A 10,859-nucleotide genomic window follows, 5' to 3' on the forward strand; every position below is an offset into this window, starting at 1 on the left:
TTGGGTAATGGCTCGATTTCTCTACTTAGAAAAAAGAGATTCTTAGTTCACAAGATCCAACATGAGTCTGAGCCATGTTAGAGGAGAAGGTTTCATGTTCAATCAGTTACTTTTTAAGGCTAGGTGTGTAAAATATCATTGTATTAATATGTCATTCTAAATATTCGAGCGAGCGCTATGAATGGAATTTTTGTATCTACCTATTTGGGGTTGGGGGTTATGAATGAGGGATCCAGCATATCCTAGCAAAGGATAAGTAAGATAAATAGAATCGACTAGCAAGCTTTCGTGAGTGTGACGTTGAATGCCGCATTCCTGATGTGAGTTACTTCATCATTTGACCCATAACTGAACAAGAAATCTCCTATGCTGAGATAGTTATAGGCGGCCCGGTCCAATTGGGTCCACGACTGACAGCTGCCGTCTTTGAACACCAACTTTGTGTCTTCTTCAGACTTCTCTTTTGCGGTGGTGGTATCATAGACTGCTCGCCATGACGTTTGTTTTATGCCATCTTGTGTTTTGCCCACAAGATTGGTTGGGTACAATCGAGCATCCACATACGCATCTTCAGGTAGTGACCCCTCGCCGAGCGAAAGAGCATCGAGGCTATATAAACTGGAGTGATGAAGTACATCAAAACTTCGAACCGTGAATCGTTTAATAGTTAGAGTATTGTCAGAATTGATGCTTAGAATAAGGCTCGAGTTTGTTGTTTTATCTGTGTATGTACCAACCAGAGCTGCTGGTAAAGTAACTGCTTCGGTCTTCCCTGCCTCATCAATTGCAGGAATCAGGGCCTCGGTCACAGCACTGAAGATTTCGGCGGTCGTATCCGAGCTAACTTCGGCACCAGCTGCGAAGACAACAATAGATATGTCATAATCTGGGACCAACCCAAGCAGAGCATGGTATAGACCGAGATCGCCGCTTTTGGTGTACAAATCGACTATTCGGCCGTCGGCCGTGATCTGGTCGGTGCGAAGAATCTCCCAGGGTGCGCCAACCGAATATCCCCAGGATGAAGTATGACTTCGCGGCTTCATCCATTCGCGAGTACGGCGTGCGCTAAGAAAACGATTCATGAGGATACCATCAGCAAAGGCGATTAGATCGGCAGTGGTGCTGAACATTCCACCGGCACTAAAAGTATGTTAATATCCTTGTTCCTCATATGAGACCAATGCGTAAGTAAACGGAAAGGTTTGTCATTCACCTTTCAAAGACACCCAAAGTTGCATTCCACGTTGTTTCACCGACAGGGACGAAGCCGTCTTCGGGAAAAGAATTCACGAATCCATCGAACGAGGAACTGTTCATACCAACAACATCGAATATGTTATTTTGGATGGCGTTAATATAGGTCTCATTAATTGCAGCATCGATGACCATTCCAAGGATAGCAAAGCCGACGTTGGAATACGAAGGAGTTGTGTAGGGAAGATATATGGGTTCTCTTCGCTTCAATTCGTCGACAAGATCCTGTTTTGTGCATGGCACAGTGCCTGGTAGTCCAGAGCAGTTTGGCCCCGTGCCCTCGGGAATCTCTGGTAACCCCATATCTTGCCATATGCTCAATGGAAAGACACCCAAATCCATAGCCGCTAGTTCAGATTAATAACACAGCTCACGTACTGGAGAAAGGCCCTCTTACTATCTGTGGCAAGACCGGAAAGATGCGTCATCAGGGAGTCAACAGTAATATCATCCCAAGGAATTGCCTCTACAGAGCCAGTTGCCACTGCAGTTTTTAATTCAGGAATGTACTTGAGCACAAGATCATCCATGTGAATGGAGCTCGTTTGTAGTGCTGCCAACGCCGGGAATAATTTTGACAAGCTCCCAACCCTGAAAATGGTATTCTCATTGATGGCTGTAGTGCCGATTCCTGATAGAACTGGAGGTGTGAAGTGGTAACTAAAGAGTGGTATATCTTCATGGGTCGATTTGACGACTAGCGATATGCCGCTAGAATTCAGCTGCGAACTGAATTTCGATTCAAGAATCGCCGTTAGTTTCTTGGTGGCCGATATCACCGCTTCATTGCTACCGGGAGCCTGTGCTGGTGGAAGCACGATACCAAGAGGTGGACATGTTTGTGCCGTGGCAGATGCGAGAGAAGCACCCACAGCTATAGCTGCGAAACCAAGATGAAGATATTTCATATCAAAAAATTATGGTCTGAAAGACAAGGGGAATACGATGCAAGTGTAAAGAGTGGTGGTGGCGATATAATTCTAAGTCTGAAGGTGATGGCCATTACATATAGGTATATATATACATACTTAGCTATATATATTAACTATACTCATTACTCCTGATTCTCAAGTAAGGGGCGTTGTCTACGCTGCACATCGCAGGACGCGTTGGTGGTTCGTAATTCTCTTGAAAAGGGATCAGCGCTAACTTCAATCAGCCTACTGAGCCTCAATGACCAGTCAATTTCACTTACGCGACTACTGTGGCTGGTCCCCGGGAATATGGCTACACAGCCTGCTTGCCGACAAATAGCTGGGGAATCCTACGCTAAGCACGTGTAATGGCAAGTCGTTTTTGTTTTTTTAGGAAACTTGATGTCACTTTGTAACGAATTTCACAGGGGGCCTAGGTGTAAACCTATGGAGTGAACGGCAGAGATATATATTGCAGTAAAACGTCGCAGTGTTATGCTATTTGGGTGCTTTATCTCATTTTCTTGCTAAGACCTCTGTTCGATTGCCATGAACCAAAAAGACATGCCTTTCACAGACCCTCAAATATCCGGCCATGCTTCAGTCTTTTGTGGATCTCATTCAAATCAGAGATCCCCTTTCTCAAATTGTTAACAGTCCCAGTCAATGATTATCCTAACGGCAAGAATTCCATACCTATACTCAGCAACTGCAAAACGGGGCAAGAGTACCTGCAGGCCATGCGCAGCAGGCCGAGGGACAGGTAGCAGCAGTCACCCACTGTGCACCATTGCAAACCACGATACTGCGGAAGTCGTTACTACAGTCATAGCCAGAGCCACTGCATGATTGACCAGGGCTGTGAGTTGCAAAGGCAGCAGTGGCTAGGAAGCCCAAAAGTGTGATCCCGGAAAGTTGCATGGTCAAGAGAAAGACTAAGACACCTGCTTAAAAAAGTCTTTTTTTTTTGGATATAGAGGGTAATGAGAGCAGTCCAAGGAGAAAACAAATGAGCTGCTTGTTTTCAAGAGTAGAAAGGTGAAAAGAGATTGGCAATCACCACCTATTTATTCCATTTTTATTTATACAACATCACATTGCGGTGAACATATTTGTAGTGTTGTACAAAACCCAAACAGCTGTTTTGAATCCGAGATGCAATCGTTCCATCTGATCCTTCGTGCCAAATGGAATCCACTAGCCCCCTATGCAAACCCCTAGTCGCGAATCCTTCGCGAATCCCCAGAATTAGCTATTAGGGTTATTATTCGTTAATTGGTGATTGTCACGTCCATTGCACACTGGCCATGGTTACAATGCATCTTTGTTGGGAAGGACTTTTGAATTGGCTGATGTCAAGACAGTAATAAACTTACGATTGTTCATAGGATGCTGGATTCATGCAAAGAAGAAAGGTGGGATATAGTCACATTGAAAATCCTGAAATCCTACATTTATGCACTGTGACATAAAGAAACACCGAGGATCCGTGATATGTTAACGGTTGCTCGGGTATTTCGCCATCGAATATATATGAATTTGTTTAGCCTAATAATGAGACAAGTAATTGGTTATTTAATACGTGAGGGGTATTATGAAAGAAATGGACATGTTTGCATAAAATGGCATCTATTCCAAGATGACGTATTACTGCGTACTATAATACAGTACCATCACCAGCCGAAACCGTGACCCAATGCCAAAATACCTCGTCTATAAATACTCATATACTATTTTCGACATGCTAACACGATATAAGCGAGCAATCGATAAGCGGCAATAATACCAATCATAATGCCTATCCATGTGCCCTCTTGGCCTGTTTTAATACTGAATTGGCGCAAAATGTCGGTCCCACGAATCTTCCCGATAGAGTTCAAGTTGCTTGGATAATTGCACTGGTATTCGCCTTTGGAGATTTCGTCGCATTGATAGTCGCGGTGTCCGAATTCATTAACCATCATGCCTTGGAAGACGTAGGCTTGGTAGTCGATGTAGTGAAATACATACTTCCAGAATGGATTCAGTATGCTCATAGGGACCAAGAAGCCGTTGACACACATCCAAAGTCCATTAGCGAATGCCGTTGCCGCCAATGCAACAACAAATATGTTGAATATGGAAGAGATCAAAACAACCAGAGACTCGGCTGCAACAAGATCGAGGAAAAGCCAGAGGATCCATGTAAAGAATGCAGACCCATCTGGACGGAAATTGGATAACCAGTATGTAACAAGGGAGAAGAGGAAAGAAATGGCAAATAGGAAAGGAAGGCCAATAAGAAAATTGGCCACCATGAAGGATAGGGGGCTGACCAGCCCATTCGCGCGCTCCTGTTGGAAAGTGCTGTGATCTTCGAGAAAAGCTGGGACGTAGGCGACAGCCATGAATGACATGAAGGCACCACCGAAGAAAATGGCATTGATTAGAGGCTGTATGTATGACTGCTCCGTTTTGAAACGCAAGAAGACAGTGCCCATAAGGATAGCCAATCCAAGATACATGGCGACGCGAATGCCGTAGGCCATAACATCTCTGTAAGATTTGATCCAGGAGCGGTGAATGAGTATCAGCGGCGTTTTCCATGATTCTGAGGGTTCAATCTTGAGGTCTGAATATAACGACGTCCCTTCCATAGACTTTTGGATGGCATCGCCAAGGCTGTTGCATGCGGGAGAGGTTTTCCAAGCCTGGCATACATGGTCTGTTCGACGGCGAATGTCGCCATTCTTATCGAGATCAGTGTTGATCAAATCGAGGAAGAAATCTGCCGAGTTCGTCTCTGGTGGGATTGCGTAACCAATCTTGGCGAAATATGCGGTCGCTTCTGAAACTGGGCCAAAGTAGCAGGTCCGTCCGCCAGACAGCAGGTACAGTTTGTCGAACTGTTGAAACGTTGCGGAAGATGGCTGATGGATCGAAGCTATTGTAATGAGCTATACAAAATCACTTGCCGTTAGCAATGCTAATAATTACTGATAAATCGACGTATGCTCACATTATTCTTGCGGCCGATGGCTTTTATGTAGGTGCACACTTCGAGACTCAGCGCAGAGTCCAGTCCGCTTGTTGGTTCATCTAGGAAAATGATCTTTGGATTTGTGACCAATCGACTAGCAACACCAAGCCGCTTCTTTTGGCCGCCGCTGAGACCCTTTTTAGTGGGCGTTCCAACGACAGTATCTGCTTGAGCTCGTAGGCCAAAGGCCGCTATAAGATCATCAACGCGTTTAAAAGCATCTTTTTTGGTTATTGTACTAGCAACTCAATTTGTTAAGATGTCACCGCCGGCAATACATCGAGATAATAAGACTTGGGGTTCACCAACTTTGGAAGGGATAGTCGCGCCGCAAACACCATAGTCTCTTGAACTGTAAGACTACCTATCAAGGCATCCTCTTGTTCAACGTAACTAGACAAATGACGAATTTGCTGAAGAGATATCTTGTGGCCATTGACCAGAATGCTTCCAGTAGTGGCCGCATTTGCAGCAGCTGCTCTGTGTGCTAGCGCATTCAACAACGTCGTCTTACCAGATCCGCTGGGGCCCATAATGGCAAGCATCTCGCCGGCATTGACAATCCCTGCTGCGTCTGAGAGAATAGTCAGAGTCGCTTTTGTTTTCCGATCCTTGACAGCCACTTCCAGATTGGTCCAAGAGAATGAGTTGATCGTGTCGTTGATAAGATGCGCATTTTCCACTTGATTCATCTCCGTGTCCGTGGCCGCAGTTGTCGTTTCTATTGTGTCATCATCTACAATCTTGCTGGTGTGTGGCAATGGCTCCGGCACAGGAGATTGGATGTCAGTTGGGCTAATCATGTTTCGATGCTCAAAAGTCGAGCCGTGCGATAGATAGAAAACAAACAAAAGCAAACAGATTTCGCGACTGACGGCGCCCAGTGGGAGCCTATATAACAGAAGAATGAAATAAAAGAAAAAAGGCGGGAAATTGCGTAACACGATGCGGCTTGCTCATCTGGACGCCAGCCATTTTGTGCAGGTAGAAATGCTCAGTAAATACAAACTACCTCAATACTGATTGGGTTACATTTGCTACATCGCCGATGCAGTGGAACAACTCGATATGACAATTCGCCCGAAGGATCACAGTTGGGCCCTCAAATATAAATTCTAGGCCTTGGGTGACACCAACAACCTCCACGAGGGCGAATCTGATTTGACAACGGTGACCGAGTCTTGGCAAGGCTTCCACATTTGCACGTACTCGAGTATTATGTCGCGAAGGATGGATGCCCACCTTCACGGACGGAGTAATCGGCGACCAAGTCATCATCATACTAAGCAATAAATGAAGCGAAAAATTCTCAATTCTGAGCTGAGCGGGGACTAAATAACACGGCATTCGATAATTTTGAACAAATAAGGTCGTAACTACGAACATACCTACACTAGTTTGTGCCAATCGAGATAATTTGATGCCCTATCTTGTTCACAGTTTTCTTCAGTCGCCGAATATCCTTCAAAACTAATCTATGTCAGCATTTTGTTTTTTGAACCGTTCACTAACTCTCGTAATTTTACAATCTCGCTGAATCAAATTCCCGATCATTCGGTTCATCGACAAATTACTTTATTCCTCAAAGGCAGTTATACCTGCCAATCACTTGTAGTGCATACAATTCCTATAGTTTATTGGGATACTTCGAATATTGCCAAATATTTAATCCATAACCATACCGCTGTACTTCCGGGTAGACTCGCCTCGCGCTATTTACACCAACTGAAATCGATGATACAGGTACCTGGTGGTCATACTGCTAATAGGTGCTAGCATCAGACATAGGAATCAGATGCATCGTGCATTAGGGCCAGAGCGTCAGATGCGGGAACAGCGACACTCCCATTTGCATTCATGATGAGCCACTTCGTATAATGTTTCTCATTACGTTTCTTATTGGCTAGCAGCCTAGTTAAGTATTTTATCCACCACTACTCCGTCTGTGCTTATGGTTTGATGTATCGTCATAATGGTCGCAACGGATATCATAGTCTACCTAGTAAAATAGGAGCCGCTCGCTATTGTAACCAAGATGTAGGATAATAGCATCCGATCCGTTCAAGCGGCTTTGCTCGCGGTACCCAGTGTACACCATCAATCACAAAGTGATTATTCTGAACTTCCACCCCTTCATTGTAAGATTGTCGCAGGTCTCTGGACTCGTCTTGCATATTTCTAGCTTCGAACCACCTATGCAGAGCTTGGCTAGCAATATGAGCAGTGCCCGCATTTCTGGCAGTCTGTAGGTCCTCGACATCGTCTACTCGAATTGCGTTGTCCCACACATCGGGCCAGCAGTCTGGATCAAGCCAGAGATAAAGTTGCTTTAAGGACGTAAAAAAATAAAGTAGTGCTCTCAGATCTGTGCTGTGAACGAGATCGACGCCAGCAATCCCACGAGCGCCAGTTTCTGGTCTATCTTGCCGCTGGATTTCGCGCTCACGACCCATGCGAGTGAAAATCGCTACATTTTGAAACTTGGATATTATTTCTTTAAAGGCAGCGAATTGTGTATCACTACAGGGAAACCTTTTCATCATAGCTTCCTTTTGGTGCTGCCAATAACGCTCAGTCGTTAACCCTTCTAAAATTTGATGGCCCAGGCTTAAATCTGGTACTGCATAGATAACCAGGACATCTGTCTCTGGACGGCAACGGACTAGGCGGCTTTTGACACCTTGGTGCCATGGGCCTTGATACACTCTGAGGGCCCTGGAATATAGCTCAAGGACGACTGTGCGAGACTCATGGCAAGCAAGGCTGAGATTCGTTATTCCAGAAGCGGAATATGAGTCCTCAGGACTAGAAACTTTGTCGGTTGACGCGAAATAGCCATCGACCATACAGTCAGATGGCCAGTTTCCCAAGCCATTGCCGTATCGAAAGCTCGGGCAGCTACCGTGGAGGCCGCAAAATATCTTTGTGGAAGCGAAACAGGAGTGCAGAGTTACTTGTATCTGTGTATAGACCTCCACGTGAATAGTTCGACCAACAGTTGCTTCGTGGACAGCGGTGCGCCATATTTTGAGCCGTGCCTCAGTTGGTAGTTCTTTGAAGCGAGAGAATTGCAACCTCGGGATTGACTCGGGATCTGGACGACCGTCTAAAGGCATGGTGATATATTATTCAATCCAGCCGGAAGTCCAAAGAATTAAGCCAGCTACTGCGAATTTCCGGGACATGTAACCGAGTGTACTAAATGAATATTCCGTTTGTCAGTTGTAGGATTAAATGAGCAGACCAAACCCATCCAACACATCCACACTTATTACTCACGTGATTATCAAAAGTCGTCGCGTATCGAAAGTCGTAGCGAACAAACCCCGCAGAGACTGTCTCTTTGAACTTAAGCCAAGGGCTCACTGTGTATAGTTTAGGTATGTACGTTTATTCCGGTATTACAATTGCTGAGACATTGATGCCCGTATGAGCTGTTTGTTATCTTCGGTATAGTTCACCTTTGCCATCGTTGCGCCCGAAGTACTATTGCCACTCTTCTTCTTTCTTTTTCAGATCTTCAAGGGAAGAACGTTGACCCCACTTAGAACATTGTGAGATCAGTTGACGAGATGTGTTTGGAATATGCTCACAATACCTCCTTAGGTAGGGCACTGGATTAGGTATCTTTATCAATCTCTATATATTCAAGCAGTAGTCCAAACAGTCTTTAAAAAAAGCCTTCGGCCCTGCTCCGACATTCTAATACTATAAACTCTTCTTACTCCTTATGTTTGTCAGAATAAGCGTCTGTGTCTACAGGCTACGTTACTAGCGCTTAGATCTACTGCAGGTAAGGCCTTGCAACAGGTACCAAAGTGGAGAGAAAAAAACAGCGCCGCCCGCTGTATACAAATTATTATCTTGTATAGAGGATAATAACCAAATAAGGGGGTTTCTTTCTACTGTATGCGGCATGATTAACTGTCCGATGAAGTCGTCGGATTTGATACTAGGCCGTTATGCCTATGTCAAACTAGTCAAGTACCTAGTAACAAGGATGAAGAGTCGAAAAACAGCCTTACACAGTACTGCGATACAAAGAGTGCTGTTCCTCAGTACCAGTCAGTACCTAATGGGCTCTTAAAATACATAGCAAAGTCATGTATACCTAGTACCAAATAGTCACAGACAGGAAAAAAAGATTGGAAAGATTGGGAAGATTGAGAAGATCCAGCAAGTACATTACTACAAAAGTCGCTGCAGAGAAGGAAAAAAAGGGAACCTAGTATTACTCATTGGCATATTACCAGAAAAAGGAATTCTGCATCCGACCAGGAAAATAAGCTATCGAATTATGGTGTAGGAAGACGCAGTCAATCACTGTTATCCAACCGGAAGAAATACTCGGTCCGCACCCCCGAACCCGGTCGATGCAAAAGTCCGTATTACAACAAGAATTAATAGCCATCCTTGGTAGTAGAGCTAATGCTGTACAGCACCGTATAAGGCAGGTCAGTATAACATGAATGAAACTAATTATAACAAGTCTTCAAGTAGTTATAAATATTATTTTCTCTACTCTGCCCATTTCTTTTCTCTATCCCCTCCTGTAAAGTAATATAAAAACATATTTGGAAGTTACATACTGAGCAAGTATGTCTTTACTTCGTACCCTGAGTTCAGCTGTCCTTTTGGCACTTGTTGCCTCTGGTAAGCAGATTATCCTCGATGTGAGTTTATTCTATGCTTCGTTATGAAACGTATATCTAAATCTGTTGATAGTTTGATGATATTGCTATATCAAATGACCATGGATGTGCCAATTCGACCCTGATTAACACGTCACCCTACCATGTAAGTTTGTTTTTAACCTTAATTATTATTTGAACTTAAGCTAATGAGTCCTAGGGCATAGCTATTCCAGGTCTGGTTCTTAATGCTACTAAAACTCCAGCTTGCAGCTCCTTGTTGGACCAGGATATGAGCATAGCATTGTTTGGCCGGGCAACTTCGCCAACAAATGTTTTATTTTCCCAAGGCACACTGGATGCCCAGATTATCTTTGATATAAGTGTAAAGTTCGAAGCTTTGATAAACGAAGCTACTTTTGACATATTGCCTGTTTTTACAAACACCGAGGTAAATAATAGTCTGAGATTAGGATTGAACTATGCTAACCTATGTCGAAGCTCAATTCAAGCAACGTAACTGTCATTGTAAACACTTTGCAGTCCGATTTTGGCAATGTTAATGTCGAGAACCAATTTCAATTTCACACTGGAACAGATGGACTGGGCCCTTACCATATTAATGTCTCCTCAAATGGTGCTGAATACCAGTTCCTTGAGATCTCAGTAACAATACCGTCTGGAAACACATCCCTTCCCGGACAATCTAGGTCCTCTGCATTCTTTGTCGATAGCCTTATCTTGGAGAACATAGACTAAAGATTAGACTTCACGCTTTTATATAGTCAATCTAGGTGAATGATACTGTTGAAAATAGGGGCACCGACTTAGTAGAAGTAGCAGTACCTGGTCGGTCAGGGGTCAGCCCGGGCTACAGCCATAAGTAGAGCGGTTCTTCCCAGTAGGCTAGAGCAAAATACTAAGGGCCAATTGACATACAATTCAACAGATACAACGCAATCTCTTTTATTGTGAAGGTGATCGGCCGACAGGATGAGAAATAGCGTAATTACATGCATGCACGTTTTATAAAAGCAC

At 44.2% G+C, this 10,859-nt stretch overlaps 3 protein-coding genes across 3 annotated transcripts; all 3 read right to left on the minus strand.

Annotated features, from left to right (window-relative positions):
• Positions 1-275: 275 nt before the first annotated feature.
• Positions 276-2,165, minus strand: T069G_10113 (beta-lactamase domain-containing protein; the record flags this gene model as incomplete). The annotated part of the gene is made up of 3 exons (XM_056177323.1): positions 276-1,143; positions 1,217-1,604; positions 1,655-2,165. The coding sequence occupies 3 exons, from the start codon at positions 2,163-2,165 to the stop codon at positions 276-278; spliced, it is 1,767 nt and encodes a 588-aa protein (XP_056025801.1).
• Positions 2,166-3,901: 1,736 nt separating this feature from the next.
• On the minus strand, positions 3,902-5,993 carry T069G_10114 (ABC transporter domain-containing protein; the record flags this gene model as incomplete). Its single annotated transcript, XM_056177324.1, has 3 exons — positions 3,902-5,107; positions 5,170-5,428; positions 5,500-5,993. The coding sequence occupies 3 exons, from the start codon at positions 5,991-5,993 to the stop codon at positions 3,902-3,904; spliced, it is 1,959 nt and encodes a 652-aa protein (XP_056025802.1).
• Positions 5,994-7,211: 1,218 nt separating this feature from the next.
• Positions 7,212-8,306, minus strand: T069G_10115 (uncharacterized protein; the record flags this gene model as incomplete). Its single annotated transcript, XM_056177325.1, has 1 exon — positions 7,212-8,306. One exon carries the CDS (start codon positions 8,304-8,306, stop codon positions 7,212-7,214), a length of 1,095 nt encoding a protein of 364 aa, XP_056025803.1.
• Between the last annotated feature and the right edge of the window lie 2,553 nt (positions 8,307-10,859).

The sequence above is a fragment of the Trichoderma breve genome, chromosome 6 (genome assembly GCF_028502605.1).
Source record: "Trichoderma breve strain T069 chromosome 6, whole genome shotgun sequence".
Lineage (NCBI taxonomy): Eukaryota > Fungi > Ascomycota > Sordariomycetes > Hypocreales > Hypocreaceae > Trichoderma > Trichoderma breve.